The sequence below is a fragment of the Cricetulus griseus genome, assembly GCF_003668045.3.
Source record: "Cricetulus griseus strain 17A/GY chromosome 1 unlocalized genomic scaffold, alternate assembly CriGri-PICRH-1.0 chr1_0, whole genome shotgun sequence".
Classification (NCBI taxonomy): domain Eukaryota; kingdom Metazoa; phylum Chordata; class Mammalia; order Rodentia; family Cricetidae; genus Cricetulus; species Cricetulus griseus.
Window position 1 is genome coordinate 150,861,361 of NW_023276806.1, and position 27,832 is coordinate 150,889,192.

The 27,832-nt window shown below is 43.4% G+C and overlaps 1 protein-coding gene across 2 annotated transcripts in view; it reads right to left on the reverse strand.

The window, feature by feature from the left end:
* LOC100766824 (T-complex protein 11-like protein 2) overlaps positions 1-27,262 on the reverse strand; it is a 46,536-nt gene extending 19,274 nt beyond the window's left edge. Inside the window, exons 1-6 of one of the 2 annotated variants that reach the window (XM_027392509.2) lie at positions 27,130-27,262; positions 17,426-17,592; positions 14,834-14,966; positions 13,789-13,909; positions 12,479-12,696; positions 8,669-8,805 (exon numbers count right to left, since the gene is read on the reverse strand). In XM_027392509.2, coding sequence (XP_027248310.1) covers positions 8,669-8,805; positions 12,479-12,696; positions 13,789-13,909; positions 14,834-14,966; positions 17,426-17,582 — 766 coding nt within the window. In that variant the 5' untranslated portion in view covers positions 17,583-17,592; positions 27,130-27,262. Of the gene's footprint in view, positions 1-8,668; positions 8,806-12,478; positions 12,697-13,788; positions 13,910-14,833; positions 14,967-17,425; positions 17,593-27,031 lie in introns of both variants that reach the window. The other variant, XM_027392508.2, reaches the window with a different exon arrangement.
* Between the last annotated feature and the right edge of the window lie 570 nt (positions 27,263-27,832).

Here is a 27,832-nt window from a genome sequence, read left to right on the forward strand (position 1 = left end):
AGATTGATGACTACCTTATATGCCATCCTAGAGTCTTCATCCAGTGGCTGATGGAAGCAGAGGCAGACACCTACAGCTAAATGCTGAACTGAACTCCTGGAACTCAGTTTCAGACAGGGAGGAGTGAAGGGCAAAGGGGCCAAGACCAGACTGGTGAAACCCACAGAAACAGCTGACCTGAACAAGGGAGAGCTCATGGACCCCAGGCTGATGGCTGGGAAACCAGCATAGGACTATTCCACCCCCTGAATGTGGGTGTTAGTGAGGAGGCCTTGGCAATCTATGAGGCCTCTGGTAGTGGATCAGTATTTATCCCTGGCATATGAATGGATTTTGGGAGCCCATTCCACGTGGAGGGATGCTCTCTCAGCCTGGACACATAGGGGAGGGCCTAGGCCCTGCCCTGGAAGATATGACAGATTTTTGGGGATCCCCCATGAAGGGCCTCACCCTCCCTGGGGAGTGGAGGGGGGATGGGGTGAGTGTTTGGTGGGGGTCGGGGGAGGAGGGGAGGGAGAGGGAGCTAGGATTGCCATGTGAAGCAGGTTTGTTTCTAATTTAAATAAAAATAAATGTTAAAAAAAGTAAATTTCAAGTTTATAGCAAAGCAGTTGATAAATGATAATAACTCTATTAACCTTTCATTGTTGTAAAAAGTAATCAACAGAAGACCTATCTGTCTTTGTTATGACAAGACTATTATTTTTCTCACTTTGTTAACTTCTTGAGAATTTTATATGCTATTGTTTGATCATATTGGTCATTTTACCCCCCCCCAACTCACCTATCTTTTTCTACCTCCCTTTTTGTTCTTCATTCTTTTTTAAAAAATTGTAGCAATTGCTAATTCTTTGTTGAAATATTTTCATGTAATATATTTGGATCATGGTTTCATATCCTCTAATTCCTCCCAGATTTTTTTTCCCATTTTGCTACTCACTGAAATTTATTTATTTACTTTCTCCCTCTCTTTAAAAAGTGGCATGCAAATAAAAACAGGAAACAAGGAAAAAAAAAAAGAAAACTCAACTCTCCACAGGAATGCCATGTAAGAAAAATGACAAAACAGAAAATCCAGTTACCCAGCACAATCCTCAGTGTCAGGCAAGGACTGTTCCTGAAGGATGAGAGAAAGTGTAAGGACAGAAGAGTGTCCTCAAATGCTCCTCCTGTGTAACTTGACAGTGTCCACAAGTGTCTTAGCCAACACCAACTGTTCAGTGAGCTGCCTATGCCAGACAACAGAAGATGGTATGAAGAGCACAAGATGGCTTCAGACAAGAAACCATCCCAAAGAAGCTCAGCTGCCACTAAATTTTCTTGTTTACAGGAGACCCAGTTCTCCTAAAGCACAAAGAAATCCCTTTAGATCATCATGAAATGGGTTGATTTCAACTCCTCACCTATGACAGGGTAAGTCAGCTTCAGCACCACTGGTATCTAGCCTCAGGCTAGATAACCCTTTGCTGTGGGGGCTGTCCTGACCAATCTGTTTAGTGGCACTCCTGACCTCTCTGCCTGCTAGGTGCCAGTAGAATACCATGACCTCATCACCAGAATAGGACAGCCAAAAGTCCCTAGACACAGTTCAATGGCAGCCAGGCAAAGACTACCCCTGACGAAGAGCACTGATTTAGATGACAATTAGTATCCGTTTCCTTTTTGTTCACAAGAATTTCCACTAACCCTGAATTCCCTATTTTCCTACATCATAAACCAAATGAAATCATACTGAAGACTATTCCAGAGGCTTTAGGTTTAGAGGCAATTTTTCTACTGTGCTGTCGGCCTTAGGGCAAAACTCACTTTACTTTACGTTAGACCCAGTTCTAAGATTTCCCACTAGAAGCAAATTGCTTTTTGTATCACATCTCTAATAAAACCATCCATTGGTAGATACTATAAAGCAGCAACTGTCAAGAGGAGCAAACTAAATACAGGTGCAGATTAAGAGCAACAAGAGAAAGAAATAAAGATCAGATTGCAATTCTTCCTTGGAGTGGGTTAGTTACTTCAACAGGTGTAATTTATAACTGGAGCTCTTTGCTATACTGAAGCCACACCAGCCCTGGAATCTGTTTCTTCTCAATGGCAAACAGTTTTCTTGATTTGCTAGGTCTGTGTATAAAAATGGAAAAGGCCATTTATTTAAAAAATACCCAACAGAAAAAGTGGGGTGGAAATCCAAGCAGATATACCATGGGGCAGCTAATCAGCATTTAGACTGTATGTCTAATCATCACAGCTGACATATAAAAGCCCAATTAGTTATCTCTTACTAAAGCAAGAGTGTGGCTTGGTGGAGCCAAACTCTGGCTGTCTTTAGAATCATCCAGGGGGCTTTAAGAACAACCATCCTGGGCACAGCTCCCAATTCCTGGAGTTTGTGACTTAGTCAAAGGCAAGGCTTGGGCATGGGTGTTTAAATGCCACAGGTCATGCTAGCATGCAGTCAGAAGAGCACAGGATCAGGAAAGCAGAAGGCAAGGGTTTACAGTGAAATGCCTGCATGGCTCTCAGCTCTGGGTTCAGATTTCACTCCCACAGGGTACTACACTGACTGTTCCATATGACCCCAAAAGTGAGGTCAACGGGAGAGGTCTCTTGTAACCTTCCTAAGTCTTGGGGAGACTAGTCAAAGCATCTCCATTTGCTCATCTATTCAATAGTAACTATTGATGACTGTCTATGTGAATGAGTACTGTAACAAGTACTGGGGATTCACAGATGAATGAACACAGCCCAAGCTCTGGAGGCATTTCCAATGGAGTAGGAAGCAGAAACACATGTAGTGTCATGACAGTGACCTTTAGTTAAGCATTCCAATTTCCATTTAGAAAAAACGTCTCCTTATTCATGACATACGTTTTTCCTGCCATGTCCCATTATTTTATGTCTTCTTTGAAAATTATCAATTAAGAGGCCCAGCCTCCCTAATATGAGGTTGGCTTAGCTAAATCTTTTGGGGGTACTCAATGCTACCACAGTGCTCAGGGATGAAGCAAACATTAATCTGTCCACCAACACGGTCTTAATTTGTACTGGTGTGGCTCATGCATTTTAGCTGCTCTTTCTAATCCAAAAATAGCCCTCATCCTTCTATCCACTTTTTCTGCATGCTAGCTAGAGTTGGCTTCTGTTGCTTGTAATAAAACCCAGCTAATACAACATTAATATAACATGAAAGGGGAAAATACAAAGCAAGAGATAAAAGTCACAAGTAAGTTTGGACTTAGGTTTGGGAGCCCCGGCTGCCACCAGCTCTGCTTTTTACTTGGGGCACAATTCTGTTGGGACCTTTTTGGGGTCTGCTGATCATCTCATGATTAAGGGTGACCCACTGTGCCCTTGGGGTCTGCTGACCTTGGCTAGGAATTTACTTCCTTGTTCCCTCCTTTCTTTTCTTTTTTTTTTTCAACTTTTTAAAATTTGAATTAGAAACAGGGTTGTTTTACATGATAATCCCAGTTCCCTTCTCCCTCCTGTCCTCCCCTACCACCCCCTCCAACTAAAACCCTATCACATATCCTTTCTGCTCCCCCTGGATGGTGAGGCCTTCCATAGGGTGCCATCAGAGTCTATTGTATCCTTTGGGATAAGTCCTAGGCCCATCCCCGTGTGTCTTGGCTCAGGGAGTATTCCTCTATATGGAATGGGCTCCCAAAGTCCACACCTATACTAGGGATAAGTACTGAAGCCCTCTGTCAGATGTGGGGTTGGTGAATATCTTTTCCCAGTCTGTGGGCTGCCGTTTTGTCTTGCTGACTGTGTCCTTTGCCTTACAGAAGCTTCTCAGTTTCAGGAGGTCCCATTTATCAATTCTTGCCCTCAGTGTCTGTGCTACTGGTGTAATGCTCAGGAAGCAGTCTCCTGTACCATTTAATTCAAGGGTTCCCTCGTTCCCTCCTTTCAACTAGTCCTGTATACAAGAATGCAAACTATCTACACATCCCTATTGCCGGGGGCTTGGGAGCATGAACCTCTGACCTGAGTAACTTTCCACTGTGTCTGATGTCTGGTGTCTCCTCCCCTTTGAAATAAAGGTCATTTTTCTTGCAAGAATGACCAGCTGTCTTGTCTTTATTCAATCCTCAAATTCCCTCGCCTGAACCTGTGAGAAGTTGTAGCCCTGGTGTTACAACACAGTTCTTTGAGGTCATTGCTGAGCATCAGTGCCTCCTGCTTCTGTTTTTTGTTTGTTGTTTTGGCTGCTGTTCTTTTGTTTTGTTTTGAGATGGGGATCTTGCTATACAACACTAGATCTTAGACACTTAGTATATAACCCAAGTGGTCTTCAAACTTACAGCAATCCTCTTTCCTCAGTCTCCTGTTACAGGCATGCATGACAATATCCGCTTAGGGTTTGTCTTAGTTAGGACTTTACTGTTGGGAAGAGACACCATGACTACAGCAAACTCTTAGAAAAAAATTCATTTAATTGGGACTGGCTTACAGTTCAGAGGTTTAGTCTATTATCATCATGGTGAGAAACATGGCAGCATGCAGGCAGACATGGTGCTGGAGAGGTAGCTGAGAGTTCTACAGCCTGATCAGCAGGACTTCTGTAACCCCAAAGCCTACCCCCAGTGACACACTTCCTCCAAGGCCACATCGCCCAATAGTGCCACTCCCTGAGTCTCTAGAGGCCATTTTCATTCAAACCACCACAGAGTTCTCTTTAAAAATGTTCCAAATTGCTTTATGTGCCAATCCCAGATAATCATAATGGGATTTGATGCATTTCATTGGAGTTAAGAATAATATAAAATGAGCTCATTAGAATATTTTATCAGATATATTATCTAAATAAAAGGAACCTTTTCTCTTTGAAGGGTAACAGTTGTGTGCCCAGTATTACCTTATTAATATTTAGCATATGCATTTTCTAAGTTTTCTGAGTATATTCCAAATAAAGTAATTATATAAAAATGAAATTTTATCCTGAAGACAATTCAGAAATCCAGAGTACATGGAGCAAGAGAGATAGCTCAGTGTTTAAGAGCACTGACTGCTCTTCCAGAGGACACAGGTTCAAATTCTAGCACCCACATGGCAGTTTAAAACTAACTCTGGTTCCAGGGAATCTGACACATTCATACCAATGCACATAAAATAAAATTATTTTAAAAAATAAAGAAAACCAGAGTACTTTGTGTTAATTTTTCTCAATAAATATATAAAAATAATATACAGCAGGTAGAGTCATCTGCTGCCAATCCTTAGGATTGGGGCTCCATCCCTGGGATCCACATTGTTGTAGGAGAGAACTGAATCCTGCAAGTTGTTCTCTAACCATCACGTGTACATTAAGGCATGTGGCATGTGCATGTATACGTACATACACTCTCAAATTATATAATATATATCAAAAACTCCAGTAAGACTAGTGTTCTGTGTTAATATTGCATATGAGACTCTTATTTTTTTGAGACAGGGTTTCTCTGTGTAGGCCTAGCTGTCTTGAAACTTGCTCTGTGGACCAGGTTGGCATCAAACTCAGAGATCCTCCTGCATCTGCTACTGGGGTGCTGGGATTAAAGGCATGAGTCAACAACACCCAGCTCCTAATGGTTTGTTTTTGTTTTGCTTGTGAGATTCTTACTTTGATACTAGGGCAGGAACCAATTTTTGGCAGAGTGACTCAGGATATAATTAACAACTGACATGTACTCTGCTTCCTGTACTCTTGATTTATCTAGCTGAGTAAAAATGAACTCTAAGCATAGCTGGCTTTGCTGTACTCTTAAATCTGTGGGAAAGAGCCAAGTCAACATGAGAGGTGAAAAATAAGGTTACCTAAGTTTTAAGGAGAAACAAATAGTTTGAGATAAACAAAGCTAGACTCAATTATTAAGGAGTTTGCCCAAGATTTGCAGCTGTCTGGACTAAAGGCATGACTGCATTTGAATACATATGTCCACACACACAGGCACACATGATCCCACCATAGAGTCTCAGAAAGCTGATGCTAAGAACATAGTCAAGTTCAGGCTTCAGATTGAAAGACTTTTAGCCCAATCCCTTTCCCACTGGAGCTAAAATAGCCCTTGAAGTTACAGAACTTTTATTACTAAAGAGTCTTTAATGGTCATCTAGTCCCATCTATCAGCTGATGCCACAGAACCCTCTGCAATGTGCCCCACTGAAAGTCAGTATCTTGTTCCAGGAGAAGCAGGGTTCCAAGTGTTAAACAGCAAATGATCAATGGGCATGGTGGCACACGCCTCTAATCCCAGCACTCTGGAGGCAGAGGCAGGGTGATCTCTGAGTCTGAGGCCAGCCTGGTCTACAGAAGGAGTTCCAAGACAGCCAGGGATACACAGAGAGACCCTGTCTCAAAAAACCAAAAGAAGAAAAAATGGCACATGCTGTAAGGCAGACAACACCTGGTTATCCAGGCTCTACACTAACTGATGTCGTTTAGGGCTTATAACTTAACCTCAGTTTCTTCATATGTCAATAGATGGTGATGGCACTGCCAACCTCTCAGGATTTCAGTGAGACTTGAATGAACTCATCAATGAAAGAGTTTAACAAGGTCAGAGCTTCACCATCAGCAATAGAGGCCTATGCCCAAATTCAAACAATTCCAATCATTGGGAAGATCTAACAACCTGTCTACTGTTTCCTTGAAAAGATTTTAATTTGCCCCATAGTGCTAAAGAAAGGTCTCTAAATTGCTATCAAAGGGGAACGTGGCATCATGAGCTTGTTACCAAGCAGAACATACTTAAATTTACGACTATTCCTCATGGGGCTTCCACAGTACAGTCTATGTGCTCTACCTGGGTGTGCTCCAGTCTGTAGGGGCCCATTTAAAATCAGCATCCATTGTGCCCTGTTTACACAATGCTACTGTGTTATCACTGTAATGGGAGAGCTCAGTCTGTTAAAGGTGGGCCAGAGGGAAGGTAGATCATAGCCAATAAAATCCCAATCAACACAACCACCTGCTAGCTGCCATAGCACCTCAAGTCCTCCACTGGAAAAGTAAAGGGTAACAGGACCCACCTCCCTGGACACGTGATTGATGGAGGTAGCATTTACTCAATTCTATCCTTCTCTGCCCCCTCACCAGACATAAATCTACTGACACTGCTCCCATCAAAGCTATCAATAATCCTCATTAGTCAAATCCAGTAGTCAAGTCTTGGCCTTCATCTGTCTTGACTACTGAAAAGTCCTGTCACATCCACTCATGCTTCTTAATTGCACAGTAGGATGCCACTCCTCCTAGCTCGAACACTTCTTCCCTGGCTATTCTCATAGTCTCCATTGATCCTCCTCATGTCACCTCAAGATGCTAATCTGAACCAGGCCAGTCCCCTCAGCAGCTACACTTACTCTCTAAGGCCGTCTTATCCCATGTGGTAAGGATGATTAAGTGCATGGACTGTGCGAGTCTGCCTGGGTGAGTCCAGCTCCATACTTTACATGGAAGCAAATGATTTAACCTCTCCACGCCTCAGTTTCCCTATTTATAAAGTGGGAGGCAACTTCATATACTTGTAATATTAAATTGGTTTATGTAAGCAAATTGCCTAGAACCTGCTAAGCACCAAGTATCAACTATCTACTTCTATAGCGTTATATAGTATAAATATTCTGATGAAGCCCAGTGTGCATCCATGGTTCCCAACATTGTACCCTCACACCTAAATGTCTACCTGGCATCTCTACACTAATGTCAAACTATATACCTAAACCTCCCTCCAACCTTTCTTTCCCAAGATTCCCCCATCCCACCACTAACCCAATGCTTGGTCCAAATATTTTTACTGAGTCCTCCTCAATGCCTCCATTTCCCGTCTTCCAACCTTCACCAGGTATTCTCCACTGTCAAAGCACACTCAGTACCTGGTCTTATGTCCTCTGTCACTGCTATCTGGAACAAGCCACCCCCATTCTAGTCAGAGAAGCACTAGGCCACACAGTTGACAGCTCTGTCACCTTCTTTGCTGTCAAGTAGGAACCATGACCTAAAAGTAAAAATCACATGCTGCTTCCCTGCCCATGACTCTCAGTGACTCCTCATGAAAACAGGGATGCCCAAAATCTTGTCATACCATCTGCCTTGTTCCCCTCTCAGCCAGTCCCTCCTTCCCTTGCCCATTTTCCCTCAGTCACATCTGCCTTGTAGTGTCAAACATCAAAGCCAGTTTCTGTGTCAGGGTCTGTCCTTGCAGCTCCCTCTGTGCTTCCCTAGACCTGTGCATACCCCTTCCATAGTTCTCAGCCAACTCTGCCCAAATGTTACTTACTGAAGAAGCCTTGCCTCATCCCTTCTACAGACATCCTCTGCCCTCACTCTTGTCCTGCTAGCTACTATCTGTTCCCTAATGATATATGTCACAGTTTATGCTTGCTTGTTATGCCTACTAGAATGTCAGCTCCTTGGAGACTACAACTTCATTCTGGTTTGTCCATTGCCATACCATAGCACCTTCCCAATAGGATACAGCAGATGCTTAATAAACCTTTACAAATAAATAAAGGGAAAAATAAGACGTGTTCACATATCTCCTGGGACAAACAAACAAACAAAAAACCCTGGAAGTTTGATACCAACTTTTAAGTGGCTTAACATTAACACAACACAAACAGGAAAAAGTTACAGTGTCAGATTTTGACCCAATTTTGACATAATCACACATTGTATTATACATACTTGGAGTTTCTTCTAAAATTTCCTGGAATTTGTTTCTCTCATATTCCACCAAATGATGTTGAATGTGAGGTCTAATATTCCTAATGACAAAATTTGTCATGTCCATTCTCATGAGGTCCAAGACACGGAATATCTGTCTAAAATTTTCAAAATGGAAATGAGAAGTGGTTAAGAAGTTAAATTGAAACTGACAACTACCTATGTGTCACAGGCTGGATAATATAAACCTCTTGAAAATGGTGCTGAGGTGTCAATGGTCATTCACCAGGGTCATTTGTCAAGGAAGGTTATACTCGTCTATTCTACATGTGTTCTCCAGACATTGCAAAATCATCTACTATGGCAATACTGTCACACCACCAGGTCATCCACCACAGTAGAGCCTGCTGTGATTTTTAAGGAGCCTGAACAGAGTGCATAAGGATTCTACTGCTAAGGAAAGGAGACTATCTAAGTAAATAAGAAGACAGGGCAGTGAGACATTGAGGGGAAAAAAGCTGTTTTTTAGGCTGAGCAGTCCTGCTCAGATCCAGCTTTTCAACGGATCTATGACAGATCTATGGCCATGCATACTTCCTCTGCACCCTTGTGCCTCAGTTTCCCAGCACTAAGAGAAGAGGTCATCCCCTTGGAAGTGTGTTATGAACAGTAGTGAGATAATGAAAACAGAAATTCAGGAAGCAATCGTGTTCATCAGTACTCTTTGCATAATAGTCAGGAAACAGAACCAGCCTAGTTATCTGTCAACTGATGGGTAGAAGAAAATGTGACCCACTTACACCAGTGGTTCTCAACCTTCCTAATGCTGCAACCCTTTAATACAGTTCCTCAAGTGGCAGTGACCCCAGCCATAAAATTATTTTCTTTGCTACTTCATAACTGTAATTTTGCTACTGTTAAGAAGTGTAATGCAGGCAGGTGGTGGTGGTACATGTCTTTAATCCCAGTACTTGGGAGGCAGAGGCTGGCAGATCTCTGAGTTTGAGGCCAGCCTGGTCTAGAGAGTGAGTTCCAGGACAGCTAGGGCTACACAGAGAAAGCCTCTCAAAAACAAACAAAAAAACAAAAAAATCATAATGTAAACATCTGTGTTTTTTTAAAGATTTTTTTATTTTTTATGTATACAATGTTCTGCCTGCATGTATGCCTGCAGGCTGGAAGAGGGCGCCGGATCTCATTATAGATGGTTGTGAGCAACCAATTGGTTGCTGGGAATTGAACTCAGGACCTCTGGAAGAGCAGTCAGTGCTCTTAACCTCTGAGCCATCTCTCCAGCCCCCAGTGTTTTCTGATGGTCTTAGGTGAAAAGGTTATTTAACAAGCCCCCCCAAAAGGGGGTATGACCCCACAGGTTGAGAAACACTGATTTATACTATGGAATTTTATTCAAATGTTAAAAAATAGAATTATGAATTGTCCATGAAAATGCATGGAACTGAAAAATATTCTACTGAGTGAAGACAACCTAGGAAGACAATTTTCATGTTTTCTCTCATTTGAGGATCCCAGCTTAGACTTTTGAGAGTTATGTGTCTGTCTGTAAAGGTCAAGAAACAAGAAAACAGCCAGGAGGCTGCAGAAGACCTAAGTGCGTGAGCAGTAAAACAAATGGGATATGGAAGTTGAGGAGGGGGAGATATGATTTGTAAAAAGGTTTAAACAGGGATGGGGCAGGAGGATGGGGCATGGGTATATTACAAAAACAGAAGATATATGAAAAATCATATGAAAACCCATTTCTTTATAAGCTAACTAAAGTCACCAATTTTTTTTTAAAAAGCTAGGAATGAAGAAACACTACATGAATGGATAATGCTGCTCCCAGAAGTCATGGGTCTTTAAACAAAAATCCTGCTGTCAGGAAAGAGACATCTCCCTCTGAGTTGTTGCCCAGAAAGGTCCCAACATTTTCTTCAAAACAACATAGTCTACTGTCACTGTTCTTTGTTGCACACCAGAATTAGACAGTAAGACAAGGTCTACCGCTGAAGATTCTACACACTTTGTCAGACAGAGAGAGATCAACTTGGCTGCTAGTGTATGTAGTGTCCAAGGTGCTATCCAGGCTGCTGGGGGGAGAAAGTTCATCCATGGTTTTATCTAGTTGTGAACGTGTAGGCTATAATACAGAGCTTCTGGGCAATAGTGGCATGGCTATTTGTGAGGTAGCTAACTACATTCTGATTGGATTTAAGGCGTATTTCACAGAATGAATATACACCTGATACTGTAAGCTAAATCAAATCCTGTGACTTAGAAAGCCATAGGCCACAGAATGAACCTATTATTGTTGTTTGGCTAAATACACATTGTCAAACTGCCTTCTAAATATTTATGTTTATACTCATAGATTAGTGATGCTCTCAACCTCAGACAGAGATGTCCCTTTTTACAGTGGGTGAAGGGCACAAGACTGGGCCCTTCAATATTCCATCATGAACATAGGAGGTACCCATGAAGTCCCACCCCTGGCCTAGGAGCCACTATCAGTTAATGTTGCTGGGAAAGGGGGTGGCATTTTTTCAGTGGCTATAGCCACTCATGAGTTATCCATGCTCCAGCAAACAGCCTCCACCCACACTTACACAAGCAACTCTACCTAAATTTGGTGGCTCAAAAAAAAAAAAAAAAAGAATCTAATAGGTACCCATGACCTACATCAACACTGGAGATTTGACATCATATGCTGGTAACATTCATGACTGGAAGAAAAGCTTCTACAGTCTTCCAGAACTCAAGATGATTCTAAAGACCTATAAAGTCCATTTTACAGGCAGGTAAAGTTTCACCTTGAAAAACTGTCAAGTTGCTACAGGCTACAAATGAAATTACTTTCTATATATAGACTTGTTTCCATCTCCTTGGTTTCTAAAACTATAACATAAAACTCAGTTCTCAATAGGACTTGTATTCATAAAAACAGTGTCCCTCAATGGCAATAAGTGGTTCATAGTATGTCCTTTGGGATTATGAATAAGTTATTGTCTATAGAGATTGATAAGATGGTCACACATTAATGTGAATATCACATCCTTGGAGAAACTGTAGTAGAGCTGGACAGCTGACTACTAATCTCTGGCAGATTTGAGGCTATGGCAAGTATCTCCAGACAGGAACTACCTTCCAGAGCCCCACTTCAATCTGGGTGAGACTGTGTGACTAGGCAAAGTCAAGGGTATATGCCCCTTTGGCAGAGTTTACACATCAGTGTTCCACAGTCACTTTCAACTTGTAGCTGAATGGAGAAAATATCATAAGCTGGGTGAGAGACAACCAAGGACAGAGGAGCCTTGGTCCCCAGAAGGGAAGTGGAGAGCTGCATGACCAATAGATCCTAGAGTCAGACACCAGTACAAAAGAACTGCTTACTGACAAAATCACTGAGGATTCAAGAGCAGCTAATGACTCTTAACAATGCAAATGGCTTCCTCTAACCTTAAGGACATTAGAATACCCTTGCTGGAGGCTCTATAACCCTCTAAGCCTCCTTCAATAGCACAAGAACAACTGTTTAATTAGCACAGTACATTCTTCAAGATATGTCCCCTTCACTCTAAACCCCTGGGGCCAAGTATTCTGTTTTTATTACTACATCCTCAAGGCCCACTGAAGGCAAACTAAAGACTTTGCTAGAAAATTCTTCACACTCTGTCAAGGACTGACTGGCTCCCTGCTTTTGTTTTGTTTTGTTTTCCCCCTGATGTCACAAACTCCTTTGGAAGTCCAGCTGTCTATGTTCCCTGTGCTCCCAAGTCTCTTTTGAATGGATGTGAAGGTTCTGTAAGAAAATGCATACAGCAAAGGGCTAACCTCAGCATCTCCACGATGTTGGTAGTAGCCTTCAACTCTCTGATATCTTCATCTCTCACAGGAGCACACATCTTCCCCATGATGTTGATGACATAGTTGGCTAGACCTTGAATGTCAACAGCACTGTGTTCAGCCTGCTGTCTAATGAGGTCAATGTCCAAAACCTCACAGATCTGGTTGTGAAGCCTGTTCCCACCAGTGAGAAAAGAGAGGAGAATCTGCACAAGGAAGAAGAGTCAGCATCACTGTTACAGATGAAGGTGGAATCCTCCCCATTCTTACCACAACGTCCCCATATTGCCTAGGAGGTATATTGGAGACACCCAGTGTCTCAACATTGGAAAGAAAGCTCAACCTGAAGAATCAAAGACACCATTGTGGTGGGTGACTGATATTTAAGAATGAAGACTGACAAGGAAGCAGAACCTGAACACTTCCAAAAGCCTTCAATGAGGGAAAGAAGGAACAGGTTGCTCATAATGGCTCCAAAAACACTTGGTAGATGAAAACTACCCCGTGAAATCCATGAAGACTACTTTGCACACAAAGGCCATACAAGCCTCATAACACAGTGGACTCCAAGCTCACAGACACTGTAATGGCTGGGGAACAAAAGTCAAATCCCTCTGCTCTCAAAGCTTTGTGATCATGGGTGAGGTAGAGAACTCTGTATATAAAATAATACTATAGTTCATGGTAAAGAGCAAGCATCTTGTAAATGTCACCAAAAAGACATTTAACTTCTATAATGACCCTGTAAACACTCAAGAAGTAGACATTTTAGAGGGTGAGCCCATTACTAAGCCAGGTCTAATTCCAAAGTCTTGTTTTGTGTTCAGAGCTCTGCCCTGAGTTCTGTCTGCTGCTGTGTCCCTAGATTCATCCCACTATAGGCAGTTCATAAGAGAATCTACTGGTGTCTGACTGCTCAATCTTATAAAGTCAATGATAACACCAAAAAGTCTTTGGGAGAGGAAACCAACTGTTACAGTATATTTGCATCCCCATCCCTAGTCAGAGGCTGAAATGCAATGCTGACAGGGAATTGGGTCATGAGAGTACAGTCACCATGAATGGGATTAATGCCTTTATGGAAGGGATCTCAGAGGGCTCCTTTACCCACTTCTGCTATGTGAGGATAAAAACAAAGGATTCTCCTATGGAATAGGCCTTTACCAGGCAGCATGTCTGCTGGTTTCTTGGTCTCAGACTTCCCAGTCTCTAAAATTGTAAGGAATTTCTATTGGTTATAAGCTATCCATCACATTGATCCCAGGGTTAAGGCATTAATGGAACAAGCATGAACTTGCCTCTCTGATTTCTTCAAAGAGTCTGAAGGCATATTCATACTGGGGAGGCTCAGCACTGAGATCTGCTTCCAAGACATCCCAGAAGGCCTGGTGAACAACACGCTTCACTTGACCAGCAAGGCTACAGCAAAAAAATGGACTATTTAAAATGAGCAATGAAGGATACGTGTTCACTATAGATTTCTTAGAAAATGCATTTTTAAAAACCTAGAACATATCTAACCCATAAGCCCATAATTAATCTTTTAGCATACTTTCCATGTTCAAAGCATGGGCATTGTTTTCACACAACAAACACCAGCTGGAATGATGTCTTAGTGGGTTAAGACGTGTAATCACAAGGACAGGAAGTCAGATCTCAGACTCCTCTTAACAAGCCAGCTGTCCCACAAACACCTGGGTTTTTGGAGGAAGCAAATATCCTCTTGTGGCCTCCATGCACACATATACTCAGACAGACAGACAGACAGACAGACAGACAGACAGACAGACAGACTCTCTCTTCACACACACAAAAACAAATATTAAAAAAATACCCAATATAATAAATAAAAAATGCACAATATAATACATTTTTCTCATTTAGAGATTCATGTTGTTTTCCCCTAAACTTTAAAATGTTTTGTTAGCAAATATTTCAGTAACTTCAAAAAATTCTGTCCTATAAAGGCATATCATTACTTAGTAGATAGTATACAACTATAACTATAAATACAACTCTGTATTTTAGGGATAAGCTAATGGCATTGCTCTTTCTTCAATAACTGAACTTTCGTGGCAAAGGACAGAACAGGTTGGTCCCAAGGAGACATGCCTTTGAATGGCTGTCATCTTCTACTCAGATGTACCATTTAAAGTCAGCCGGGAGTAAACTGCTGAAAGAGGAGATAACCTAGGAAGAGCTCACAAGAGAGGCCAACTTGCTTGGTCCCTAAAGTCAATCCATTTCCACAGAACTCTTCACTACCTTTAAACACACACCCCACACCCCCCCCCCACACACAATCTTTAGCATCATTTACATACATACAGGCTTCCAGGTTACCTGTTCTCTGGGAGGGCAGTTTGCTTCAACTGGAAGTTCTCATTTACAGCTATTTCATGAGCAAGTGTCATGTCTGATAAGTTCTTGGCTGCAGCCATCACATCAAACATTACATCCCTGGGAGGGCTTGTTGCTGAAAGAAAAATGAAGTCAGCTATTGCAGCAGGAGACAAGCTGGCATCTAATGTCTCCAGTGTCAAGGCTCATTCTCAGGTAAATATCATGGTTTTACAAGTCAGGGAACATAGACTAAAGAAAAGTGGGCTTGTAAAGATTTCAAATATTTAAGCACTCCTTTTGTGGCTTCAGTTTCCATATTTATAATAAATTTTCAAATGTGCCTATGACAAACTCCTTAATATAGGCCTATTATAATTTCTAAAAACTTAAATTGGTTTCATTTCCATGTTTTATTGATGTATGTGTTTACATGTATTAAGCAGTAGATTGGTAGATAAGGTTGTATACTTCCTAACTGTATAGGCATTTCAGTGTAAGACTGAAGTTAAATTCCAATTTCTGACATTTGCTAGTTCATTTGAATTCACTGATACATATATTAGCCCCTTAACAGGTTCTCTCTGAGGTGATTAATTAAGAAAAAATTAATTTTTTTCAACACAGGGTTTCTCTGTGAGCTCTGGATGTCCTGTAACTCATTCTGTAAACCAGGCTGGCTTGAACTCATATCTACCTGCCTCTGTCTCACAAGTGCTGGGATTAAAGGTGTGCACCACCACCATTGAGCAATTTAAATAAAAAACACAGGAGGAACTCAGTACATAATTAAAACATAACAAAATATATTTGAGCCGGGAGTTAGTGGCACATGCCTTTAATCCCAGCACTCCGGAGGCAGAGGCAGGTGGATCTCTGTGAGTTCAAGGCCAGCCTGGTCTCCAGAGCGAGTGCCAGGATAGGCTCCAAAGCTACACAGAGAAACCCTGTCTCGAAAAATCTGGTGCCTCTGATACACTAATATATATACATATATTTGATAGGATCAATTATCTACTCAGTATGGAAATAGTAGAATTAGAGTTATTTCTAGATATTACACTAAGGAATTGTTGTAATAAATCAAATTTACAAAATCACTGTTGGAAAATCTCAGTTTCAGTTAATTAAAACTCATGACCTCAAATAAAGAATGGCACAGACAGGCAATACTTTCCCTTTTGTTGTTAGTGTTTGTTTTAGAGGAGGCACAGAAAGTGCTCAGGGGGAGGAGGGTGAGAAGGAAAGAGAATGCCCGGGAACTCAGATTGCCTAAGTGCCATGGTTCCAGATGTAGAGACTCTAGACATGGTATCAGGAATGAGAAAAGATGCAGAAGTTCATGGCTGCTGTAGATTCTCCACCTCAAGATTATCCCTAAAATCATCTGTAGTCTTTGGTCCAATAATCCAATGATACCCAGAATGTCTCAGTGCATCCATCAGGTGCTCACAGAACCCCAATTATAAAAGAGCAAAACAAGGTGGAAGGGGACTGTCCAAAAACAAACATGTGTAAATATCTGTCTCCTTCAGGACATAGTAGGTGCTTATAAGGACAGTGTTTAGGAAAGATTCTATCATGAACAAGCATGCATGTGTTTTGGTTACAATGCTAAGGGCAAGAGTCCCCATCAGTGTGAAGAATGATGGTCTGGCAAAGTGCTGGCAGGTGTCTGTCATGTTTGGGTGATACTGTGGGCAATCCCTTCTTTTCTCTTCTCTCTAAATTTTCCAAGTTTAAAAACTGGAAACATAAAAATTTTAACAAACAAAACTAATTGTTTTCAAGCAAGCATCTGAACTTGTTGAACATCAGTTGCATTTTCTACCTTAGTCTTGCTAGTTTAAGGTGTTACATACTTTCTAGACAAAATGCTAATTCAAAACCTAAAAAACAAAGGCAAATCCAAGCAGTGGTTCAAACCTACAACCATATCCCTCAGGGGCTGAGGAGGAAACTGTCACAGGTTCAAAGCCAGCCTGTGCTAAAGAGTGAAATCTTGTGGAGGAAAGGGGGAAGGAAAAAAAGCACCTGCTTGACACATGTCCTGTGTCCACAGACAAAAAAGGGGGTGGGTGTTTCCCTAGTGCCAGCTATTCTTCTGGCTCTCTCACAACCCACAGTGTAGCAATTCTCCATGTGGGCTGATCTGGGAGGATTTGCACAACACTGTATGAAATCAGTAGAGAAACCCTCTTTAGATTATTTCACTTCCTGTCCACCCTTCCGGAAAGGCAAATTTCCTTCTATGTGAAACAAAAAATACTAATCTGATTTCATCATAATCTGCACAAGATAATCTCAAGAAGGGTTGCTGCCACCATTTGGAGACAAAACAGACAGAGCTAGGGGTGGGGGCTTCAGATGCATGCTCAAACCAAATAGGTTAGAGACAAGGTTCAAAATAACAGGAGCAGCTTACAAACTGATTCCTGAGAACACACAGAGACTGCATGGTGCCTCTGATACACTAATCCAGTGCATATAGAAAGGAGGGGAAGTGTGTGATTTGCTCCCAACACTTGTGACTTTCCAAAGCCATCATGCAATGCCAGCACCCCCGCCACCCCCACCTTGCTCCCTGTTGCTTACAGGCAGGAGAGCTGGATTTGCTGGAGAAATCACTGGTGAAGCTCTGCCTGGAACACTCATAGTCACTGGGCGAAGCCATGCTTTGGGAGAACCGGGAAGACTCTGAATCACTCTGCTGGTCCTCGTTCACACACTGCTTCTCACCATTCAAAGGCATCTTGTATCACCTTGGGTGTGGAGAGAGAGACAGGCAGGCAGACACAGAGACAGACAGATGGGGTGAGGATGAGAGACAGAGAGACCCTGAATCAACATGGCTTCTGACATCCTTTTTCCAACACGGGTAATATAATGCCCACAGGTGTGATAGTATATGAAAAAGAGAAAGTCCTCAAGAAATTACTTCCTCCCCTTCCCCAACACCCTGACCAAGACTCCCTTCCACAAAAGGGGCTTCAAAGCCATATGCAGTGCAAATGTGAAGCAGCTCCAAGTGATAACAGACCCTTTGAACATGCACACAGAGCATAGATGCTCTCTCCTGGGTTGGTGTGGTAAGGCTCTGTGGGACTCCTCGTCAGACTCCTTATTCTGTTCTGGGGACATCACTTTGCCACCTGACTCCATGAAGAAAGCTGGGATCAAAGAGCAACTTCCAGGGCTTTATGGAGACTGGAGGATTAATTGTGTCACAGGGCTTATTTGCATGGTACTCAAGGATAGTTAGTTACTATTTTTACTGCTTTGTTTTAAATAAAGTAAGTTAGATGGTGAGATGGCTTGATGCACTTGCTGCCAAGTCCAATGACCTGAGTGCAATACCTGTAATCCACATGACAGAAGGAAAGAACCAATTTCCACAACTGCCCTCTTACCTCCACACGTAGCATACATATACCTAATCACATACACAGAGAAAATTCAAAGAATGCAACTTAAAAAAAATAAGTGTGCTCAAACAACCTCTTGGTACCTCTGTGAGCCTCTCAAGCAAGGGAAGAAAAGACTAAGGAGCCTTTCTGGGCTACCAGTCATCTCCTCCATTTTCATATGTCACAGCATGAACACCAAGACCTATTATTTGATTTGCACTTAACAATTTACAAAGTACGCAGCACAACTTCTAAATACCTAGGAACATAGGGTTCTGATGCAGACTCAGAGGGACAAGAAGATTCACTCCACCATGGAACCAGCCCCTAGACTCTAAGTTAAGTGCTTTCTCTGGGATATCACATAGCATCCCAAGGAAGGAGTCAGGCATAGCACAATCTAGAAAGATTATGGCATATGAATGCCAGATCTGGACCCAAGAACACCAGCCACAGCTATGAGAAATTGTCCTTGACATGAACATAGTATAGCTGACACCAAAAGGGAAATTTCACCCAAGAGAAGACACTTCCAACCCTGGATAGAGACAGTTCACTTCAGTGAGGGATGGGGTACTTACACAGATGCCAGAACAGAGAAAAACCATTACAATGCATAATATGACTGGGACTGCCTCTACAGTTTCTTTAATGAAACTGTTAATATTTACAGAGTACCTATTGTGCACCAGCACTGGGAAAAGTAACTGAACAAAATTGACATGGCCTTATTCTCATAGTTCTAAACTATAGTTACTTAAAACTGTGTGCCAGATGAAAGAAGTGGAAACAAGGTATTGCTGAGAAGTACAAGGGGAAAAGGAGGTGGGATGAGGGTCAGGACTAAGGGGTACGTTTTTGTGAGCTATAGGGCAAACTGCATCTCTTGGGTGCCAATAGGAACAAGGATATATCTGGGGGCAGGGCATGAAACAGGAAAAAGGCCAAAGGCATTTCCACCTGGTCTTAACCAAAACTCTCTTCAGTCTTGACACTCAGACTTTTTTCTCAGGTCAGAACTTGAGCAAGCAGAGAGCTGTTGACTGTTTCTGCAGATAGAAGGGCAAGGAGTAGTGGGGAACTGTCACTTGGAATCAGCCACCCTATCTTAGAATCCCAAAGCCAACTACCATAGACACCGGCTACAAAAAGAGTCCCGAACTCTTGGCTCTTGAGTGTCAAGACAGTTTCCTCTATCCCATGAAAACTAGTTTCTACCTGAGCACTTACTACAGTATTCTGGGGGAAGGCAGGAAGGGACAGGAGAAAATGAGCTGCTGTCATTCTCTGCCAACATTTCACTTCCCATTGTGAGCACTGCTTGAAAATGCTTCATTCCCCAGGAAGCCTCCCTCCATCTTCCACACAGCTCATGGTACTCTGCTCAGCAGGTCTGTAGCACATCTCCTCCATCTCCACAAAAGGACCTGAACCAGACTAAGGAGATGATGGTTCAGTGAGCACAACATTTGCTGTACCAGACATGAGGAACTTAAGTCCCCAAATCCCACATTAAAAACCTGGGCACAGTTAAGTTGCATGCACCTGTAATCCCACGACTGTTGGGAGGGACAGAAGGATTTCTGGGGCTTGTTGGACTCCAACCTAGCTCCAGGTACAATGGGAGACCTTGTTTCAAGGAACTGGGGTGGGGTGATAAAGCAAGCTTCCAACATGGACATCCCACACACAAACACAAAAGCATCTGCAGCTATTTTCTTGCAGTGGCTATTTCTGAATCTCCTTGATAGGCAGGTACAGTGCCTCATCTAGCACCAAGTTCACAACAAATACTCAGTGTCAGCTACATCATAGTCACTGAATCCTATGTGGTACAGATTCAACTAGAGTATCTGTAAACTGACAGACCTAAACATTTACATGCCTGCTGCTACCAAGTGCAGGCTCTAGAACAAAGACACTACCATCTATGCCCAGCTTTTTCGATTTAAATCCAAATCCCAGGTCTTCTCACTCCTGGTCTGGCTCCTGCTCTTTCTCGACTTCACTGGCCTCACACCAACAAGCTTTTTTCCAAGTAAAAGTGAAAAAAAGCTTTCGTCTAAGGGAATTTATGAACCAGTTCACTTTATAGTCTAGCTGGATAGCACATTTAACAAAATGAACAAGGGAGTCAAGTGCAGGACTTAAAAAACAAGAAGCATGAGGTTAATAAGAAACAGAACCCAGTCTGTCGATAGCTTACTGTGACTTCATGCACAGCTGTTTTCTGGGGAGAAGTGGGGGCAGTGAGGTTGGTTAATTACATAGAATCTTTCAGTCAGAAATTGCTAAGATGCTCCCCGAAACCAGAGATCATGAGATGTTTTGAGAAAGCAAACATACAACAAGCATGTTTAATTGTTTGCAACTAAGTTTTGTGTCAACATGTCACTAGAGGTAGGATCTGAGGCACGCAGCTATAACAGAAAATTGAAACGTATCACACTGCTCAGAAACTCTTCAGTTGGCAAAAGCACCCATGCTATACTGGGACTCACTGCATGCAAGCAGAAGAGTGTGTTTGAAGCAACAAACTCACTGCTTTGTTAACTTGTCTACTTTTTATACAGGCAAACCTCAAATGCCTAACTTGTGGAGCTGGAGGGAGATTTCACTTACTTACTAAGGAAAGGGCAATGCTTGCAAGGGCATTGTCCTACAGAGCGACAACAGGACATGGGTGATTATATGCCCTTGTTTGTCAAATCACCTTGGACATTAAACCAGGATAACAAAATCATGTTTTCCTTACAGGAAAAAAAAAAGGCTGGCAGTGACCCTAGGATAGAACTCGCACACTTGTCTGAAATATAAAACCCTAAATCAAATGGCCTTTCCCAGGGTAAAAGGTCTTCTGTGAGTGCCTTCACACCAATTCTTACCTTCCTTCATCTTGAGTTTCCACATGAATCATCTGGGGACAAATAAACTGGACTGAAAAGGCACTGAGGGTAACTAGATGGCTTCAACATTTCAGATTCTCTCAGACTGATGATAAAACAGTCGTTTGCTTTAGAGAAGCGCAATGCTTTCCATACAGACAAACTTAGATGTACCTCGCTGATCATCAAAGCAACTCCCAGGTAAATCAAATGATTCTGCAGGAATACCACATCTCATCCAACCTGAGGACTCACTGGTCAAAGGTAAAGGGAAAAGGTACCTTCAAGCAAAGCTTCCAACATTATTACTATTACAAATAGTATTTAAAGAAACTTAAGATTTTATGTATTATTCCATTCTTTTGTAACATACAGCATAATGCCATGCCTTCTCAGGGCAACAACTGGTCGGTGGGTAAAGATTCACTGTTGAATTAAATACATGGATGAATAACTGTTAACATTTTAGAGACAAAGAAAAGGATATAGGAACCTGAAGGAGCCAATCATGTGTCCCACCAGGGCTGGTCAACTGTCCCACCACAGAGAGCAGGGAAATCAGTTTTTTAATTTGCTTGTGATAGTTCAGTTTATATTTGTAAATCTTATTTCCTTCCTACAGAAAACTCTTTCTATAAAGAACCCTGTCCTGGTTCAGGATTATAAAGACACACCAGCATTGACATACGTGTCAGCAAAGCAGTAAGAACACTGCTAGCCAAGCAGACAGAGTTCCTGATCCTAACTCCTGCTATCTGCAGACTGGAGTTGTGAAGATTGCCTGAAATAGTCACGTCTAATGCTTAAGTGCCTAGGAATGTCCTGTCAGATGCCAATTATAGTGTTAAAATAATTTATGATTCTGAAAAAACTTTAAAACCATTTAAACCAGAGGCTAGGGATATAATCCTTGATAAACTGTGGTGGTTTGGTGGTGTTTCCCACAAAAGAACATACTGAGAGGAGGGGCCTAATTGGGGCATTATGTCATAAAGGCTCTAGACTCACACATGGATTAACATTGATCTTCAAAGGCCACACAGCTTTAAGTTTGAACTCTTGTGTGCCCTCTTACCCATGGGATGCCTTCCACCATACAAAGGAGCAGGAAGGACCCCCACGCCTTCCAAAAGTGTGAGCCAAATACATTACTGTTCATTATAAATTAGTCTGTGGTACTGTCCTATAGAATCACGTAATGGGTGGGCAGAAAATTGAAACTGGAAGGCTGGTTGTAGCTGAACCAAGTACCTGAAAATGGAGAGGGAGTTTTGGAACTGGGCAACAAGGTAGAATCCAAAGGAAGAGACTAGAAAACATTTAGACTGCTGTGAATGGAACATGCAGAACAACTGTGAGGGAAACTCAGAGGACAGTTAAGAGCTTCTGAGAAAGCTTAAGTCATCTACGTGTGACTTCATTTGTTATGAAATAGGATGTTAGAAATGGGGACAGTAAAGACAACCCTGAAGATGTCTCAAAAGGAAATATAGGACAATATTAGACACAGGAGTGGCAAGAATCTGGCATATTTTGCCTATGTCCAAGGACTTTATGGAAGGTGTAAGAGCTATGGAACAGGGTATTTAAGGGAAGATGTTTCTAAGCAAACTATTGAAGGATGTGTATGTCTACTTTTAACCACATACACGATGTGAGAGAAGAGAAAGAAAAACACAGTTGAAAGATTTTATAAGTTCATATCCTTGGACATGTGAAGTATGAAAAGCCATCTCTAGAAAAACCAAACCAAAGTGGCCAAGGAAATTCTGCTAAAGAGATTACAATGGAAGGTGTCACAGGATCGTCATCATGACCATGGGAGAATGGTCCTGGGAGCCTTTTAGAGGACCTCAAGTATGCTCTTCCCATCACAGGTCTGGGGCAGGACCTTGAGAGCTTCGTTTCCAGACAGGCATTCAGAGGCCATCAGTATCTGCTGCCCTCTGCTACCTTAGGATTCTACTCAGCCACCTTTTTGGATCATACAGACCCAGGTATCAGATCAGGGGTTCTCAATCTGTGGGTTGTGATCCCTTTGAGGGACGAAGGACCCTTTTACAGGGGCTGCATATTGGTATTTACAATTTGCTACTGTTATAAAGCAGCAATGAAGATAAGGAACTGCATTGGAGTGACAGCATTAGGAAGGTTGAGAGCCACTGTCTAAGATGCTGGGTAGCAGACTCCTCCCAGGTGGAAACAGTCCATCCTGCAGGGAAGCTCAAGAAAGAAGGCAAATGACTCAAGACAGCTTCTTGAATCCCCTGGAACTGACCAGATTCACTAGCCACTCTGTCCCAAGAGTAAAGTAACCAAGGGGCAGAGACTGTGAGACCAGCCCAGCTGCCTGGAGAGGTTTAGATCAAAGTTACCTGGAAAGGACACTCTCAATCTGCTAAGCTGCCTGCCTCCAGGCTGTGCAGTGTGCTTCAGGTTCCCAGCTTTGGGAGCTGGAGTGGATTTTGGTGGTGTAGCTGTCTGAGTCATCTCAGTTCCTGTAAGTTATCCCTCATGCAAAGTCCTCAAGTACCATCAATAAAACTCATGGTTCACCAAGTTGGACTTGGATGGATCCATACTCTGGTCTGTTGTGGGCTCCCTGTCCCGGGTGAGTAGACGTGTGTGTGTGTGTGTGTGTGTGTGTGTGTGTGTGTGTGTGTGTGTGTGTGTGTGTGTGTGTGTGTGTGTGTGTGTCCCCAGGAAAAGTCTTGCTACATAACAGATACAAACTGAGAAGCCTGGCCATATTCAGGTGATGTTAATTTTGCAGCCACACAGAATGCAAGGGCTGTGAGACCATAGTGACCTTCACCTGGACTTTAAAGAATGTACTGGCCTGGGAATAGAGACAAAAAGTTGTACAAGGCATAGAGCCATTATGAAGAGTCTAAGCTTAGTGGAACTAAGGAGTCAGGGCTAAATCCCACTGGATAACTCCTCCAGAAGCATTATCTGGGCCACTAGGGTAGCTTTACACCAAGACCTTGGAGGCTCAAATCTCACCCCAGCTATGACGTTTTAGAGCTAGAGATAGCTCATCAATTAAAACACTTGCTGTTCTTGCAGAGGACCAAGAAACTCCACCCCAATTAGACAGTATTGAGAGATCAGCCCCAATGAAAGGCTTATGTCATATAGGGCTCCACACTCAAGAATCAATCAATGCCAGTTATAGAAGAATGTGAGGCCACAGTTCGGTTTTTGTTCTCACCATACCACAATCCTTCAGGCTCTAAGCACAGAAGACTTCTGGGAGATTGGCAGCCATGCCAACCATCCCTTCTTGTCATTCAAATTCAATTTCAGGGCACTCTTGCCTCATGTAAATTAGCCATCCAGAGCTCAGATCACTGCCTAGGTTAGTAAATACCTTAAATGGACAAATTTGTCCCCACGACTATTCATAAAACAACTAGAGTTTTCAATGTGTCCTGCCTGGATTGCATTGCTCATTAAGCAGTTGCTTACCAGAGTAGTTTACCAATCTGCATTTCTGCCTTCCCAGTAACTTTTGTTGTTGGTGTTGGTGGTGGTTTTATTTTATTTTTTTTCTGAGACAGGGTTTCTCTATGTATCAGCCCCAGCTGTCATGGAACTAACTCTGTAAACCAGGCTGGCTTTGAACTCACAGAGATCCACTTGCCTCTGCCTCTGGAGTGCTGGGATTAAAGGCACACATCCCCTAGGAGCTTAAAGAACACAAAGGTTGTACCACTGTGCTCTTCAGATACCCACTGACACTAAAAAAGTAACAATTATAAATAACAGTTGTGGATGCTTATTATGATCTCAATAATACTCTGTAAGTGCTAAAAATAATTGATTTCCTCAAATCTTCATCGTAACTGAGTTAGGTAGATGCTGTTCTTGTTTAAAATAAGAATGGGTCAGAGAGACAGCATCACTTGTCCAAAGGTTTACGGCAGTGCAGGGGCTCAACTGAAGCCAGCAGCAGGCTAGAACCCTGAAGCCCACACATTCTACTGCTCCAGGGTAGCTGGAGGAAATCACTGTGCTGCTCATTCTTTCCATTCCCTCTCTCCCAAACTGATCCATCTGTCATCATGTGGACAATTGCACATGTGGAAGCAAGATGACCTTACCCTGGGACAGCTGTTCAAGCACTACACGGTGAAGGACATCACTGAAAGGCATCATTCAACAAAATAACATTCATCCACCCCACTATAGTGACAAAAGCCCTCTACGGTTCCCTTGTTAAGACTCAGGTATTACCTGAAGGGCTAACGGCTTACACCTAGCCAAGTCAAAAACATTTTGAAGTAAATTGTTCAGGTTACCCAACAAAGCCCTGAAGAATGAAACCTATGCAGTTAAAGCTAGGTTGTAGGAAAAAGAGATGTCAACAGACATTTAGTGGGTACCCTCCTTCAAGACCATACCAAAGTCAAGCACAAGGCACCCATAGGACAGGGGGAGGGGAGGCAGGGCTAGGGCAAAACTGAGCTCTGATGGAAAAAATTTGCAGATACTAGAAAATTTCCATCTTCTACCAAATGTGTGCTGCTTTAGCACCAGCCCAGAGCAAAGCAAAACCATAGGACTGAGGGAAAGTCCCTGCAACATTACTAGTCCTCATCAAACAGGGCCAACAGAGAGCTAGACAAAGGCCAATAAGCCAGCCACTGTCTAAAAGGCAGGGCCCATGCTCCACGTGTCATTACAGCATGGGGAAGATTTCTAGGCACTTTGCAACCTGGAAAGCGCTCTCCTCCAACCGGCAACACTGGTGCTTCCACACCCCTCCAGGGGCGGCCCTCATGTTAGCTGTGCGTATACATGACCGGGCCACTTCAAGTGAGGCAATGTATGAAATCCATAGAGGCAGGAAGAAAAGACCATAGACAGGAAGCCACCTGGCTCAGGAACCTGCATAAGAACCTCATTATCAGTTGACAGGTAAGGAAACCAAGACCTTTGAGCTAGACATCTTGAGTGCTGAGGGGGGCTAACTAAGGACAAAGACAAGTTGCCTGGTTTCTTCTCGTTAAGGTACCAAGACAAGGATAAAAGAGAGTATGTTTCACTTCAGTCACATGGGGGACCACTCTTAAGTGTTTCAAACTCCTCTGCTTGTACTGTAAACACTTCTTTGTTGACTAGAGTTTGGGATTAAAACACATGATTTGGGTTTCTTGGGGTGGACAAAAACCTACAGTCCTGTACATGCCAGGGAAGTGCTCGACCATAAAACTACATTCCCATTCTAGTAAATGCATTTAAAAAGGAAACGTCATGTCATTGCAAAATCGCTCGTTTAATGGAAGTTTTTTCTCCCATACAATGTAAACACGTAACTGTGTCATCACACGCCACCAAATCTCGCTGCTATGTTTTGTGGTGCTACCCTGAGCACAAAGCCATCCTTGAGAAGGCAAGTGTCTGACCCAGATGTGACCTGAGCTGGCCTCCTGGATGGTCAAGTCCAACGGAAGTCTCAGGAGTCCCACCCGCTCGCCCACGTTCTCCGCTCGCCCCTCCCTCCAGCAGCACCACGTTTCCTGTCAAAACAAACGCTTGGGGGAGGGGACTATGAGGCAGAGCCCAGCACCAGAGAAACCCGGCAACAAACCCCAAACACAGGCCGCTGCCCGGCCCCACCGTGGCTCAGCCCCACTCTCCAGGGCTGGGGGAGCGGGGACCCTCGTGCTGGGACCCCGGAGTGTCGAGCGCCCGGAGTGCAGTCGCTGGCACGCACCCAAAGGGCTGTCATCACGGCCCAGGGGACCCGGGGCAGCCTGGGCCCCACCGCCACCGGGCCCCACTTCAGACCTTGACTAGGGGTCAAATGCCCTTACCCCGGAGGGCACAGGGAGCCCTCCCGCTGCCCTGAGGAGAGTTGGTCCGCTCAGATCCCTGGCCCCTCCCCTGGGATGGGTACGCACCCCCAGATCCCGCGCAGACACTCGAGGAAGGCTGGGTGGCAGGGGTGGCGGGGACCTGCTCTCCCCTCACCCAGAGCCGCACACACCAGGAGACTCACCAGCTTGTCAACTTGGGAGCCCTCCGGCCACTGCACGCGGTATTTAAAGGGTCCGGAGGTACTCCCTGGGCGAGACCATCCATGAAGGTACTAGAGGGGGGACGATGGCGCCGCGACTCGGGGATCCAGGGAAGTTAGAGGTGAGATCGCTAAACTCTCACAGAGAGTGTCTACAGGAAATCAAACTTCCTCAGGTATCTATCGTAAAGGCCGAGGACGGCTCGTATTGGCAGCGGTTTGGACATGAGAAGATAGACTCCCCGTGCTCGCTGGTGGTATGGTCCGGGAGAGGCGTGTACACGGAACTGGGGCAGCCTATGGTCGGCGGGGCGAAAGCATCGGGGAGGGGGGGGCGTGGCCTGGTGGTCTAAGAACCGGGCTGCACAGCGGGGGGCTCCTGCAAACCCTGCTTCTTTAGTCCATCTGCTGGGATGATGCTGACTACCTCCAAAGGACCCGCTTGCTGCTGTACTATGAAAACTGGACGCCCACCTTCACACTGTCCACACACAGGGTCAAGCAAGCCAGCAACGTCCCAAACTGGCTGTCCCACGCACATCAGCGACCAACCGCGCTCCTGTTTTTCTCATAACACGGGTCCTGATTTGTCCCTTGAGTCAAATGATTGGCTTCTGGGAGCCACACCTGCCCGAGTTCTCTGAAGGCTTCGCGTGTGTGCAAAGATAAGGTTTTTTTTTTTTTT